This window comes from Phyllopteryx taeniolatus, chromosome 15 (genome assembly GCF_024500385.1).
Source record: "Phyllopteryx taeniolatus isolate TA_2022b chromosome 15, UOR_Ptae_1.2, whole genome shotgun sequence".
Lineage (NCBI taxonomy): Eukaryota > Metazoa > Chordata > Actinopteri > Syngnathiformes > Syngnathidae > Phyllopteryx > Phyllopteryx taeniolatus.
The window spans coordinates 13,493,200-13,509,989 of NC_084516.1; the positions used below are offsets into that span (position 1 = coordinate 13,493,200).

The following is a 16,790-nucleotide window of genomic DNA, read 5'->3' on the forward strand; positions in this document are numbered from 1 at the left end:
TAATCCACCTAAATAGGGAAGATGCAAGCCCAGTAATTTGTTGAATAATTCATTAATCATTTTACTACTACGGCACCACTTTTGTGTTCCGTGAATGGCAATTAAATTCCATTTGATCACTTAATTCCAAGAACGGCAGATTCTTTTGACCATATGAGATGTGGGTTTATGAAAAGAGATATTTTCCCACAGCCTGGTCCAACAATTCATCCTCAATAAATCAATAAAATGAACTTTATATTTGTTGAACACTTACCAGCATGGTGCAAAGCGCTCCTTCCTGAGCCGTCAACTGCATCAACAGGACATTTACTCTGGAAGGGAAATAAGTTGTCTGAGTTATGTTTTGTGCAGGGAAAAGCTCCAGACTCGGTTTTTAGTTCCCTGAATAGCTTTAAACAAATAATGTGTCTCAAACTATCGGAAGTTACCTGAATAAGCTTTTTGCAGCATTCAGCATGATTGTTCTTGGCTGCTAGGTGTAACGGGTTCATACCTGGTGATTGATCAATCAGTAAGAGTATATCCATTAGAAAAGTTAGTTTGGTAAAAGCAAAAATAGAAAATAGGAAGAAATACTACCAGAAAGTTATATTATATTTTTTTTTAAGAAACTTTCTTTTTCCTCTTAAAATACAACTTAAAAAACAAAATAAAATAAAAGTACAATAGACAAACAACACAAAAAAAACAACTATGAATTAGTTCATTTTTGGAATGGTGAACTTAGTTAAAAAGTTTGAATTATGAACTATGAACCGAACTAGTTCATTCTTGGAATGGTGAACTGAACTTCGAAGTAGTTCACACAGAAAATGAACTTTCCCAACACTGACTATGCCAAACTGCTGCTTGTTGTGAAGTGAGTTGAGTTGCGTTTACTGCCACCATCTAGCGCTCATATCTTGAATTTATAAAAAAAAAAAAATAAATAAACTACTATCATAGTCGCTTAATACAGTATTTTATTTTACATGCATGTGTAATGGAATTGTATGTGGTTTAGCTCCATTTGTTTGAGTGGTATGTGTAGCCAACTGACCAAGCAAGTACAGTACAGCTATTGTCACAATATAGTGCACAGACTGTGTACAACACAAACCTGCAGCATCAGCCACTGTTGGGTCAGAGCCGTGTGAGAGGAGGACAGCTAGGCAGTCGGTGATACCACGTGACGCTGCTACGTGAAGACTGAATAGAACAAATGTAAAGAAACAGGAAAACGTTTGGAAGAGGTATATTTGACAACTGAAAATGCAGCACTGATGCCATGTGATAGAGCACCGACCTCTGCCGAGGTTGCACCGTTTGTCCACTGTACAGAACATTTGGGCTTGACGGTTTGTTAGTTAACAGGCTACTTTCACATTCATGGAGAATGACGTAAGGCATCGGGAATACACAGGCAGGGCTCTACCATTTGGATTCTGGGGGAATGCTTCCATGGTGACCCAAGAGAAAATGAATTCATCAAATTGTTGAGTGTCACATTTGTGCTTGTCCATTATTTAGCAGATTGCTTCCTGTTTCAAAGAGAAAACTGAGGAAGCGAGACTTACTGTAAGTGGTGTACACATACAGTATACTGACAATGGGGCCAAATTTGAGCATTTTCCTCCCTTGTGATTCAAGTCAACAAAGGCCCAATTATTGGATGACTCTGAAAGATGATCCTGAACAGTTATCCTCTGGCAAATGATTAGGATTCATTTACCAAAAATAAAGTGCTGCACCACAACTAACTAATAAACACAACAAACTAAACAACAAGCAAATAATACCTCTTTCCTACACGGATACCCTGGTGGAGGCCTCTACAAATGGCACTAAATGGCTCTTCAACTTCCTTACAGATCAGTAGTAATGATGCAAAGGAGCGCAACAACCAATACCATAATAGGGGGGAAAAAGCACCCTTTTAATGGTGGATGTCTGTTTGTACGTGAGTTCAGAAGGCAATCAGTTGAAACTGTTTCCAGCCCACTGACACACACACACCAACCACAGCTATGCCCACATGCCTTTCGATCAGCTTTTTATCCCCATGGAGATGCCATGGACTCGCCCTTTGTGGGGTAGTCTTGCAAAGACTGGACTGCCACATTCTTTATGACGAACAAAGTATCTGCGAGCCTGAGTGTGTTTTTGTGAGCGAGAAAAGGTCAATGATGTGAACTACATGTGTGGCGCATTTGTTTCGCCAGCACACTCAGGTATCAGCGGTTTCTCCCTGCTTTGTGATGTTGCTGGCTGCTGAACACATGCAGGTCAGCGGGTGTTGTGTTGCAAGTGAAAAAGAAAGGTCAAATATTAACACTGAGCTTCGGCGTGTTATAACCATCTCAAGCTGGCTCCCTTCAAAATGTAAAATCCACAAGGCTAACAAAGCAACCATTTTATTATTAGACAGACCCACTATGTGATGTGTTCATTATCTTTTCCCCAGTATTATTTGTTTATTAGGGTGGAATTAGACTATGATTCATGGTGAATTAAAGGAGACGGAGGATTTCTGGCAAGTACTGGCTGCTTAGTACATGTGACAACAATCACCCATCTTCTTTATGTGTATCAACGTTCAGGCTTCAGGATTGGTTTATTCTGAACACAGCCACATCCACAGTTGTACTGAAAGACGGAGTGCACACTCGTGAAACCACATTATTTCACTTTTCATTTGTACATCTCTCTAAAATAATACCAAAATCCAATTGAGTTGCAGAGGTTATAGGTCCCATTAAAGGCAGATATTTTTGAATGCTTTATCTTGGTCTCATGTTCATATCACAGAAACCTGGTATTTGAACAGGGTTGTGTTACTCTGTTACATAATATTGGAGTTGTATCATCATTAAAACAGAGAAATTGCAGACAACGGCCCGTGGAGAAATGTCAGCATCAATACAGAATGCTCAGTTACACTTTTTCACACCGCATAAACGCTATTCACTCCGTTTCATGGAGTTCAGATACAGATCCAGGGTCTGACATTAACGGTGGCCGTTTTATTAGGCAAGAGAGTTCCGTGTCAAGGATGCTGCAGCAACCCATTCCAAATCAAATTACCCAGGCAAAATCCACGTGAGAAACCATTGGAGCATCATATTTTCATTGACTACTCGAGTAACTCGCTTAAAATATCACGAGACCTAATATTTCTTCTGTGTCATTCTGTAAATAGAACTGTCACTACATTATTGTATATTAGAATAGCGATATAATGCCCATACGTCATATTGAATAAATGAAACATCAAAACTGAAATTTACAAAAATTAAGCTGTCAATATTTTGTCACTCATAGAGGCTTTTTTTTGAAAAAGTTGATTCGTATTCGAGTTATAAATTGATCCGTGGGCACATGGTCCTACAGTGTAAATCCAGCCTTATAGAGTACTTTACGGTATTTTTACTTACGCTGATTTGCCTTCGCTGTCCAGCTTCACAGCGCTGGCACCTTTCTTGGCGACAAGGGATGCCACCTTCTCCGCCTCACCATGCTCCACTGCAGCAAGCAACCGCTCGTCATTTTTGTTCCACTCGTTGACCTATGGAGGCACAAAATGAAAGTGAATTGGCCAATGGTGAAGTGAAAAAAAAAATTATCTTCTGTACTACGGTACGGCGATGGGGAAAAAGTGAAACACACAAGGTTATATGATTTAGAGGAAAATGTCCCTCTAAAGTCGCACAAAAATACAGTTTGAACCATCCTCATGTCACGTGTGAAGTTACATCCATACTACACAACATAATCATTACTCGTAATCATTAATAAATGATGCTTTAGTATTTGTTTTTTTAATGTATTTATTGCAACAACCTTGTAATGCCGGACGCATTTGCAGCCAAATGTCTTCTCTTGGATGCTGTTTTTCTATTCCCTATATTCACTATTGCTGTTGAAATGATGCAAATTTACCCATTGTGGCACTAACAAAGGTTATCTTATATTTTATTGCATTGTCTCAAGTAACATAGCAGACTAGCAGTGATGTATGTACTAATTCATTTCCAGTTGGTGTGTATTGCAGTACTTTCTCTCTCAACACTCATTCATTTGCCTACTATTTTGTTGTTCAGAGTTGGTTACTCTTCCTATATGACAAGTGTACTTTCTCACCCAATCACTTATTTTGGTGTTTTGTGACTTCATGTCATGATAGCTTAGCAATTAGCATGGCATTTTCATCTTTTTCCTGTTAATTACTCCTCGTCCTACGTGATAATGATACTTGTCAGACGTCTAGCTTATTCGCTGCCATGGAGGCGATGATGAGTGACTTATGCTGCGTTGACAACAGATGCGAAGCGTCTCTTCGCCTCCACGCCTCGGCACCGTGTTTAGCCGGGTTTGCTGGAGCTTATGGGTAGCTGGCACTGCATGCAACAAGCATTCCACCGCAGTACCCCAACAGTGGAAAGCAGGGAGGTAGGGCGACTGTTCATTGTGGACGCGCCATTATTTTTCTTCACAATGTAGTGTACACGACTGCGCGCTGGCCGCGTTTTTTTGCCTGCGTCATAACAGTAGCCTGTTTCGGCCGTTTCATTTCGGTGACAAAAGTCGTTCGGCCCGAAACAAAAAATGCACTTTCAGGGACATTTTCGGCTGAAAGTTTTCGGTAACCAAAAAATCGGTGCATCACTTTTCATTCCACATAGATTCTCAATATGGTCAGGTGTTTACACACAAACTTTTCAAAATGTCCTCTTTGCGCCAATACTTAATGTGAGTCATGTTTCTCACAGGCAGAGAATGTTACTTTGGCTTAGCTCAAGCCCGAAGAAAACATTTGTTCTCATGAGCAATTTCCAGTGTGGACACTCACATAAACACACGTGTCCACAAACTGGACGGATTTCTTTTGTTGGCAGGCTGTGAAGTCCGGTATCTGAAAACTAAAAGCATGAGCTCATACCGTAAGAACCCTGCAATACTTGCCACCAAAGTTGCCAAAACCTTGCAAATTTGAGCGAGAATAAAGGTGGATCCCTAAAAAGTGATTCCATGCATGCAATTGTACATATGACAAAACTGTACAGGATTTAATCTGACCTAATAGCCTACTGACCTGCACCATAATAGCGTTGTGAACTCTTTGACTCCATAAATTGTTGTGTTGCACAAAGTCGGGAATGTGTACGCCGGTATAGAGATAGACGGTGAAAATAGCCTCTGTGGCAAAGGCCCAAATGTAATCAGTAAGATACATTTTGCACAGCGGGTGGAAAATTGGCAGTAAAACCCTCGGCTGTCATTAAAACAGATAGAATGACAACTAGGCACTGCGGTACAGACCACAGAGTCGACGTGAGCCAGCGTAATGAAATGAAAAAATGGGAGACATGCTGACTCAGACATTGTCCGCCCTTATGTACGGGAAAGTTGATCCTTATCTAGTTGCTAAGACACAAGACTTGAAAGCACTGAAGAGGTGAGAGACTATTTCCAAGGAAACGTGAGCTGAACTATTTCAATGACAGAGTGAAAATAACGGACAGTATATTAAGACACAGACATTTTGAGGAGATATATGGCCACCAGGTGTTCTACCAAGTGTGCCGTGAGCTATTATAACACATTACACGTCAACCTTAAAGGTCAAACACAATCCGTTCCGGGTGCCCGTCAACCTCTTATTTGTTTGTATTTAGGAACATGGAAATAAACTGTTCAGGGCTCAAATAGAAGAAAACATTTTTAACGGCTTTATTTGAGCTGTCCTACAAGTGTAAAAAGAAGCTGACCCCCCAAAATTTTTAAAGGTGCATGACCAAGAATAGCATTTAAAGGAGAACTAAACCCAAAATTTGTTTTTTTGCAAGAACACGTTGTATGTGGCACCAGTAGTCTACACACACTATACTAATTAGTCATCTATTTTCATCCATCTCAGGGGGCCCTCTGCTGTCGACCGAAATAAATGTCACACCGAGTCGCTCGCTTGCGTTGCGAACGTCATGTGACCAAACCCGGAAAACAGGTAGCAGACTCCCCGTCTATGCTGCAATAAGTAGCATAACTACGGGTTCATGAGACGATGGCACTAAAAGGACGAACATTACTGCAGTTACTGAGTCACTTAGTTGTAAAACTCTTCTTCGTTTGTGTCCGTATGACTGTATGTACACACCAGAAGAAGCGCAAGGACTGGAACAGATTACATTTCAATGGGGAAAGATGATTTGTGAGAGGAGTGTTTTGCGTTATGAGTCTGGTCGACCAATGAATGAAACTCTTAAGTCAAGGTACCACTGTACTTAAAAAGTGTTATTGTATTCACAATTTACTGACACTTCACATTAAGATTAATTGTGTTCTTCAGCGTCGCAATAACGTCCACTATATAGCTTGTTGCGATACTGTATAGTGGTAGCTATAAGAAGCAAATCTGTGGGGTTAATATTACTTGCTGAGTTGAAGTCTAATGAGATTTTCTGTCTTGCATGACATCACACAGTCTTCAGTTTTTGTACAGTTGTGCTGCTTATAAACATAACATTTGATTTCTGATGAAATGTGCTGTAGATACCAGAATATCCCAACCCTTGCAAAAGAGGTATACAGACACACACGTTAGGGCTCAACGATTTGAATAACAGCCTTGCTGGCAACCATTTCAGTAACTCTCTTGAAAAGCTTTCACCTTATGTGAACCTCTGAATGTGTCTACAGGAGAAAGGCTACCTACCATATGCTTCCTGATCAAACAGAAATATTTACAGTGCACTGCTTATTACAGCACCAGCTCTTGTTAATCAAGTTTTTTAAGACAGACAAACCAAGGCTTCGAACAACCGAAGCGCTTTGTTTACTTTTGTGTGTTTCTCAGACGTTCATATACAGTATTCATTGAGCTCCTTTCATTCATTTTCTTTACCTCCGCAGGGAACAAAAAAAATCCAAATGCCAGTTAGTGCCTCTTGTATGACGGCTAGGAACTGTAATGTGTACAGTTGATTTACGTATAACTACGGACAAAATGTAAGTAAGGCTTCTTACTAGTCTGCTCTAGGCATTATCGACAACAGCTAGTGCAGCAGGTTTCTTGATTGTTTACAACCAAGTTAAGTTGTCAGCTTCAAAGTGATGCACAAAGTCGCACCCTGTTAGTAAATGTTTTGAGATGTTGATGGGAATTAGGCTGGATGCCAAAGTTCAGTGAGTACACAAGATTGTGAAAGATCACACATTTGATGCTGATTAACGGGAAATACTTTGTGGATTACCTTAGTTGAGCTTATTGTGCAACATTTGAGCATTTTACAAAGTGATAATACTGTTGACAAAGGTTCATTTAGGTATCCTCACATAGGACACGAGAAGGTAATGGATTTTGCACCATTCCCTACATACATTAGATGGCAGCATTCGAGGGGAGGATATTTGTGAAGAAAATACTGATCCACGGCCCAGTGGCCGCTGGGTTGTTAATAGGCTAAACAAAAGTGAAATCAGCGTGACCCCGATAGCCTTAGACGACATTGTCATAGACAGGTTGAAGTGGAGCGGAATGCGCTGCTCTACTTTCAGGCCCGTGTAGCGTCATGGTGGGGAGGCTGATGAAATAATCATGTGCTCGCAGAGAGCATGACTCAGCCCCTGACAAAAGTGACCAAAGTGGTCCCACGCAGACACGCAGGTGGTGCTACTTCAGTGTACTGGGTGGCATTAAAAGCACTGGAACAGAAATATGTCATGGGCCTTTTAAGAGCATATCTTAAGACAAAGTAGGTCTAACTACTAAATCAATTATACATTCCTAACAACAAAAGACAAACTCCATTACTTTTCACTGTATTGCAGTAATGTAAGGCATCACTCCTAGTTTTGGTAATACAGTATAGTGTTATCTCAAGAACATTGCAATTTAACCTTGTGACGATGTCTCATCACTTATAAATAAAATGTCCTGCTGTCATATTAAGCTAACAAGTCCCGTCTTCCTGCTGCCTGTCTATACCCCCACTAGCAGGCTTTTCAGTTACTGCAAATGTGTCATTGGACAAGAGACATGTCAGTCATTGTAACAGCACTATTGAGTGTATGTACAAGTGATTACGTGCAGCAGCAAGGATCATGTTTAAGATCTGTATAAATAGCGCATAATGCCTGACAGCTAAATGTTATTCATTATTTTCTTTATTTTTATTTTTTTTTTTTTACCTTGCTTTATTTTTTCTATTGAAAAAGATGAATTGGAAAATTTCATGTGAGAGACTTATACTGAAAGTCCACATGAGGAGAATATATATATTTTTGTAACTGAATGATTTTAGTTTTAATCTGAGGCTAATAAAACAAGTACTTTAGTTACATTTTTGTTTTGTCTAAAAATTCAATGGCGAGCCGGCCTATTCAAATGTCTAGCATTGCTTTGAATGGTTGTCTTCTGGGCCATTGATTGTCATACTGTAGAATTATGGACTTGGTTTGTTTTACCTCTTGGGATTCATAATTTGTATCTATCAATGACCTTCTGCGGTATTACATGGCGCATTTAAGGTCTTTAGCCACTTTGCTTTGCACAGGCAGTGCGTCAAAGGCCGCTAATCCCGCAATGATACTGTAAACCGGTCACGTCATTGTTTCTGTGTGTACTGGGAAATGGAATAGTCCTCACTTCCCTTCTAACTTTCAGTGGAGTCGAACAACCCACCTGGAGCTCTCAGTTTCAAACTCTTTCTTTTTCAGTTGACTTAGTAAATGCGACAGGGTGTGGACACTGGTCCAGCTTCCCCTCGCTGTTTTTAGCCAGATGCTCATTAAGACACACAGAGAGTTTGCTGATAACACTAAGAGTTTCCTGTTTGTCCAAGCCAGAGCTTGGCGGCAGGGACAAGAGAGAAAAAGAGCTAAAGAGATAGGGAACAAGGAAGAGGCAAGTTGAAAAAGGAATGTGGAACGGTATAACAACAAAATGTCACAAAAAACAAAATTATTGCTTTTTCACCTCTCTACCTCTTTCTCCACCTAATGTACAAACCGCACATTGATGTTACATTCCAAATAAAACACACACTTGGTAAAGCATCCGTGGATGTTTGTTTATCTACTGGTTTTTGGTCAAACATGTCCGCTAAGAGTGATTTCTCTGTTTCTTTGAACTTCCTTTACTCCATGAAGGAAAAACAAACACTGATCTGGAAACAGGACTTCCTACGGCGTAGATGTGTTTTTTTTTTTTTTTTTTACAGTGCCACAGTCACTGAGAGCAGACAGAGCTAGACATGCAAACATTTACTTTCCAAACACTCGATATTTCCCTTCAAAATATAGGTAAAGCTGTTTTTGTTGATATATGGATAAAAGTGTTTAGGTGGACGAGTTAGGGACTTTGGACCTTATTTACACAAGCTGGAAAGCCAACTGAAATTGGTAAAGTTATATTTTAACGCCTTTGCACAGATCTTCAATCTTCATTGATTGATGAATCAACAATCTGTCACTGCAAATGATTTCACAGGAAATCTATTGATTAAGGCCGAAATAACCTGTCGGTGAACAGTTGAGTTCAGACGTGTGAAGCATCACCTGGTTAGATTGGAAGACAAATAGCATCTAAGTAAGTACTAAACTGCAAAATTATATTTCTCTTATATGTAAAAGTGAAAGCAATATCACTGAACCGGACTACAACCCTCAAACTTCTTGGCAGTCAATGAAGAAAGACAACACTAACTCCAATGGGATTAACCTTGTAGTTTACGGGAATTTGCTTTGTTTGGAAAAGACAGGAAAAGGATGACAGGACGGGTGTATCTACAGAAGAATAAAAGGAAAAGAAATGTAGAAGTAAAGCCAGACACTGACACGTTTACAATATTACTGGCCTTTGATCTTCCGTGGGTTGTAACAGCGAACGCCTTATCTGCAACAAAGCAGATGGTCTCGAATGTCTTCAAACAATGCATCCTTTTTTTGTCAAGGCACAGACAAAAGATCTTACCACAACTTCATTGAGCAAAAAGACATGAATGTGAGAAAAGCACGCACCCACGCACATACTAGAATCAGAAACCAGAGGCTCATAATGGATAATTATGATCTGGACCCCAAGTATTAACATAACATAGACTGTATACTGTACAGTATCTATACCATAAACCATACTTTAAGCTTAAGTCATTGACTATACAAAACCATTCTCTATTTTTAAGCATCCAAACGTTTTATTTAAAAAAATGGTGCAGTTCCAGGAACAAAAATAATCAAGCTTTTTGTGCTCATTCAGATTGCAACATTGTAGCAAACTGCATTAAAGATTCATTTATTCATCTTCCGTACCACTTCTCCTCACTAGGGTCGCGGGCGTGCTGGAGCCTATCCCAGCTATCTTCGGGCGAGAGGCGGGGTACACCCTGAACTGGTCGGCAGCCAATTCCAGGGCACATATAAACAAACAACCATTCACACTCGCATTCACACTTATGGGCAATTTAGTGTCTCCAATTAACCTACCGTGCATGTTTTTGGGATGTGGGAGGAAACCAGAGCACCCGGAGAAAACCCACACAGGCCCGGGGAGAACATACAAACCCCACACAGGCGAGGCTGCGATTTGAACCCCGGTCCTCAGAACTGTGAGGCGGATGTGCTAACCAGTCAGTCTTCGTGCCGCCGCAAACATCATAAATCTATCAAAAATTCATAAAGTCTCTCATCTTACTGCTGCAACTATGTACTGTATGTGTGATTTGCAACTGGAGTCACAAACCATTCCATTTCAGCAAAAGGGAAGATAACAGCACATGTCCGGCATTGTGGCTGCAAGTCAAGACAACCCCGGGTTAAAAATAGTCATCATGCAACACTTCCTTGGGCTACTAATAGCTATTCCTGACCTATAAATAAAACACTGCTGGACTTGGAAATGAAACAGCATCACTAAGAAGGTTTGCTGATTAAACCAACTATGACTCAAAGCTATTTTGACGCTTCATTTACTGTACATTCATCAGCACACACACTCAAAGCAGTCGGGCACAAACAGGAAACAGGCTTCGTTTGGCCACTTGATATGCTGTAGCTGTAAATCTATCATTTTTTTAGTACTTAAATCATAGGGTTCAACTAAATACACAGCCTGGTAACTGGGAAGCAAAAACATTACAAGCCACAAATCAAAACGGTCCCCAGCCAAAAGTCTCTCATGAAGGAAATTTCTCATTTTTTTTCAGGTGAACTGAGACGAACCCTTCCCTCATCCACATCCTAGCCTGATATATTGTTCCAGTTAGGCCAAACAGGCCAACCTCAACAATATGTTTGAACCAAACATAAAGCTGGGAGCCAGATTGTTCCTCCGATTCAAGTAAATAAAGAATAAAGACATAATCCGTCTGATTTTTAGCCTGATTCGCCAACCAAATCAGCAAAAGTCTGATTATCTGATGGCTGTGAATAATCCTGATATTATTCCATGGTGTGAGGTATGGTCAGAGTGACTTCACCCTCCCAGACAATAGATGTTGACCTAAATTAGACATGTTCAAGATTTCCAGTCAACAATCCAAGAACATACAAGCCACAAACTTTGTGATTGTCACGTGAATTGGATCTACCGATATAGCCGATCAGTAATCGAGCTGTCTGAAAAGATAGATGCATAACAAACAAGTTAGGGCAAAGCCTTCCACCACTGAAACAACGAGGAGAAGAGTCAGCACCGCAATGGCGTTACCAGGAAGGCTAACAACTAGCCAAGGTGCTGCTTATTTGTGTTTTCCAGCAGCCCGAATTCTGCGCAAGACCTTTCTGTGTCTCTCAGGTCAGGCCGGGTACTACCTCAGGTTACATTTGATTGCGCGAGACTTCTGTTTTGGGGGACGAGACTCTTGCCTTTTGGTGAACATGCACTTAAGTGGGGGGGTGCTTTGTTGGTCATCTCAAAGTACACCACACACACATTTTTATATCTCGTAATTATTTGTGGGATGCACCCCACTGAAGGTATTTAATATTTTTACTTAGGCATCGCTTTGCTGCGATCCCCTCTCCACAAGCTGTCTTTTGACTTCCCTCAGCCTCTTTATCTGCTCCTGGCCATTTTGTCTAGAGAAGATTAGTACCGGCGGCACGGTGGCCGACTGGTTAAAGCGTCAGCCTCACAGTTCTGAGGTGCGGGGTTCAATCCCCGTCCCCACCTGTGTGGAGTTTGCATGTTCTCCCCGTGCCTGCGTGGGTTTTCTCCGGGCACTCCGGTTTCCTCCCACATCCCAAAAACATGCATTAATTGGAGACTCTAAATTGCCCGTAGGCATGACTGTGAGTGCGAATGGTTGTTAGTTTCTATGTGCCCTGCGATTGGCTGGCAACCAGTCCAGGGTGTACCCCGATGACAGCTGGGATAGGCTCCAGCACGCCAGCGACCCGAGTGAGGAGAAGCGGCTCAGGAAATGGATGGATGGATGAAGATTAGTACCTCTCCCAGTACGACCTCATGCTCACAATGAAGTTAGAGTAGCGAGTCATGCTCACTCCATGCGGTGCCATTAAACTTTGTTCAACAATAGTTCAAACACGTTACAACCAGACCTTGATCATAACAAGGGATGGGCATAATCTGTTGATTCATTGATCAAATTACATTTGGGAAAAATGTTACGTCCTTACCGATGAAGGCCCAATAGAATCCACTCTTTGGCAACCACTAGCCAGCTTCCAATAAATGTCGGCCCAATTAGTTCACTGCCTAAATGGCATCTGACCAAAGGTTAGCGATGGTTATGTCTTAATTCCTTCAATAACTTCATTTGCATAAAAGTCCTGCAAAATAGCATCATCGGAACCTTAATAGTGGGTCCAGCAGGGGACTGTCTGGTGCTAAACTCTGTCCTGCCTTTCCCTTATTCTCTATAATACAGGCATTGTCCCGCCACTTACGGTACTGATATTGCCGAATGCAGAATATTCATGGGACAATTATGGCCCTCCATTCCATATCAGTGCTGTTTATACAAAACAGCAACATGGAAAAAGAGATGTGGCCCTCTCTTATGAGTTTAAAAACTTTATTGATTCATAATTTATCATAATCCATAGTTGATTTTGTTGCGCTAGAAAGGGAATTCATTAATAAGAAACATCCAACAAACATGAATTCATAAAAGTGTGATTTTACAATGCAGAGTGTCTTGTTAATTTTTTGATTCTCAGCTTTCTAGAGTTGAGGTAAAAAGGGATAACTGGAAGGAAGATCCCTGTCTTCCTTTAATTGGATCTATGCTTAAACCCTAAGTCTCTTGGACTGTTGTGTGATAACACTAGGGACCTCCCGGAGAGGGGACACAGTGGCTGTATCACTTATTAGCAAACGAACATCCCACTGCGCACTCTGTATCCTGCAAAACGCCAGAATCAGAGACGTAGCAAAAAATTATCATTGTCACCTTTGCTTGATACACAGAATCCAAAGGTGGGATAATCCCAAAACGGTGCACTTTTTACAGTGACTTTGCTGACTGCAATCATAACTACATGCGGGGCAATGTGGCCAACGTCAGGTCAGGTGAGGAAGAAGTGACCACCCGGTTCCAGCTCTCCCTTTTCCCTGCAACTTTGCTATTCCCCCATACAGCCGTGGCTTTGACTCTCCCATTACGAGTCTGTGCAGTTCACAGAACAGTATCATGAGAAAAAGGCAGAAAATTCCTTTTATACGCATTGTGAAATAGACTTCTGTTACGACTCTGATAGTACTTTCTCTCCCATATGCACTGAAAGAACACAAAGAATCGGATAGCCTCAAATCATGCAAATCAAGTCTCGATCATATGTGGATAAAAATCCAATATGAATCGTATGTCTTCCAATTAGACAGCAACGAAAGCGGACAGATCAGATATAGGCTGTCATTGTGAGCCAGAATTTAGCAAAATGCGCTGATGAAATAAATATACCCACCCAAACAAAAACACCCATGGTAACCAAACAAAACCAAAAAAACCTAGGAGGTATTAAGTAAACATAATTACAGAAAATATTTGTATGAAAGGGGCGGCACGGTGGACGACTGGTTAGAGCGTCAGCCTCACAGTTCTGTGGACCGGGGTTCAATCCCCGGCCCCGCCTGTGTGGAGTTTGCATGTTCTCCCCGTGCCTGCGTGGGTTTTCTCCGGGCACTCCGGTTTCCTCCCACATCCCAAAAACATGCATTAATTAGAGACTCTAAATTGCCCGTAGGCATGACTGTGAGTGCGAATGGTTGTTTGTTTCTATGTGCCCTGCGATTGGCTGGCAACCAGTTCAGGGTGTACCCCGCCTCCTGCCCGATGACAGCTGGGATAGGCTCCAGCACGCCCGCGACCCTAGTGCGGAGAAGCGGCTCAGAAAATGGATGGATGGATGGATTTGTATGAAAACACTTCCATCCATTTTCTGAGCCGCTTATCCTCACAAGGGTCATGGGCGTGCTGGAGCCTATCCCAGCTATCATCGGGCAGGGGGCGGGGTACATCCTGGACTGGTTGCCAGCCAATCGCAGGGCACATAGAAACAAACAACCATTCACACTCACATTCAAACCACCGTGCCGCTGAAAGCACTTCTAGGCCATAAATATAAAACAAATGAAAAACACTACTCGGTGAGTATGCCTTATGATGACATATTTTTATGCTGCTGCACATCCGAGTTCAGTTTGCAGCGTCCCTGACTTGAACTGTCGTAAACTGAGGAACCCATTCTAATGGCCGATGGCCAATGAAGTAGGAGTCTTTTAGACTCGAATCAATCCAGGCCGGAATAAATGCTATGTAATGTTTAATACGATGTTTGTTTTTGTGATTAAATATACTGTAAATTGAATTCAGAGATTTGCCTTTGAATACATTATGCATGTTTGAAGCATGTGCTATAGCTGAGAACTATGTACAATGTAGTAATGAATTGTGGAGATAAAGCTTTAAACTGTTTTTTCACAATTTGTTTTCCTGATTTTTGGGGGGGCGTGACTAAAACGGCGCCCAGTGACGCGCTTGAACGTCCTGCATGAGTCCCCCCTCCCCCACTATATAAGAACTTGAGCGCCTTCATTTGCATCAGTGGTTATCTGGTGCAATTGAGTTACTTAGTTATCATTACTAGGCCTTTGTATCACTACAGCGTGCAGTTAGCTAGCTAGTTATGCCTACACTCCAGAAATGCATCTTCCCTGGATTCTGCAATTTAACAGAACAGCTTGTGTCATTATTTTAATTCCCAAAAGGGATTAGCCCTTTGCCTGTCCGCCGACAAAGAGGAGCCCCGGAAGTCCGTTAGCTCGTGAGCTAGCTGGTGGCTTGCGCCTGTTGTCGCGGCGACGACGAGGTGGGATATATTCTAACCACCGGAGGCTTGAAGCGGATATATTTCCACGGCTCAAACGAGTAGGGATGGGCATAAGAAACATGTTGGATGAAGTAGTATCTGGTTTTTTTTTTGTTTTTTTTAGCAGGGCATGGTTTCCCACACATTAAGCGAACCCACCCACAGCGCTCGTTATGGGGGATTTATGGCATACTACTATTACATTGCATACTACTATTGCATTGCCTTTAATGCTGACACTGAGTGTATCCGGCTAGTTTATGTTTGAATGAGGACATCTCTCCCTGGCTCAGATTTGTCAACACAGACACCCGCCCTTCCTCCCCCGGATTAACAAGGGTCTCTCCCTGAGGCTTTACTGTCACGCCCAGTATTAATACCCTTTTGCTGCACCCAGCCAGAATAAACTCAGACTGGCCACATCGAGTCAGACTGGGCCAAATAAAACATTCCCTACCAGAGAGACGCTTCAGCTGTATAAGAAATCATCAACAGCTGAAGGATTAAGCCGCCAAAATGTTAAGATTTCAATTTTTTTGCTTTGCAAGGAATTGAATCTATGTGGTCTATAGTTCCGCAAAATTTACTATACCCCGTGAACAGTGTAATTAAATGCTTTTATCCCCACAGTGCACAAAGGATTCTGTAGAAATGTTTTCAGATGATCAGCATGTGACTGAGTGCCTGGGCAGTGCCGCTGTATTTCACACAGCAGACATTCCACCACGCTTGATAAGGAGCTCACCATTCCTACAATATTTACACAGCTAAAATTAGATGATGTATATTGCGGAATCGCAGCAAAATTGTTGACATGTTCAATCAGGTTCCCGTGCTATGTCCAACCCCCCCTCCATCCGGATTAATTGACGCCATGGAACAGATGTGTGGAGTGAGAGGAGATGTAATCCGTGCGTCAATTAAATGTCTGTTTGTGTCTCTGCAAGCACATTGTGGATATGATGTACTGTACATGGAAGTTTGAGTGGGGGTTTAATCCTACCTAGACTGGCAGCTGTGGGAGCAGTTTTTTAAGTCGTGACAATATACGAAGGGCTGTGCGAGGCACTATTATCAACAATAGCATATACACAGAATACAACAAAAACGTTGCATGTATTACACGCGAGTGTGTGCAAAATAGTTAATGTTAAAAGGGATAACGGGCCTGAATGTGAAGGCTATAGTCAATGAAAATGACCTGCTTTCATACAAGTAGTATGTTTATGTGCCGATTCTCAGAATCTAATGTTAATCTGTTCATTCAACAACACTTCGGCTCTCAGATGATAGTGGTTTCTTGTTGTCCGGCTGTCGATTCTGAAAAAAGAAAAAGGCAGATCTTCGCCGTCCGAGCTGCCAAGTCATAGTTGTAGAAAGTCAGAGTGAGGGTGGTATTATTTCAATTAACTTGACTGTGATGTCACAGTAGCATCAAAATCTGCACAGCTTGCTGTAGACAAGTTCTGACAGAGTAG

General features: G+C 41.6%; 1 protein-coding gene across 5 annotated transcripts in view; it reads right to left on the minus strand.

The window, feature by feature from the left end:
• Nucleotides 1–16,790, minus strand: part of rai14 (retinoic acid induced 14) — a 46,437-nt gene that overhangs the window by 19,168 nt on the left and 10,479 nt on the right. For all 5 annotated transcript variants that reach the window (XM_061800024.1, XM_061800023.1, XM_061800022.1 and 2 more), the window contains exons 3-6: nt 3,417–3,547; nt 1,103–1,191; nt 432–496; nt 257–314 (exon numbers count right to left, since the gene is read on the minus strand). In XM_061800024.1, coding sequence (XP_061656008.1) covers nt 257–314; nt 432–496; nt 1,103–1,191; nt 3,417–3,547 — 343 coding nt within the window. The remainder of the gene's footprint in view (nt 1–256; nt 315–431; nt 497–1,102; nt 1,192–3,416; nt 3,548–16,790) is intronic.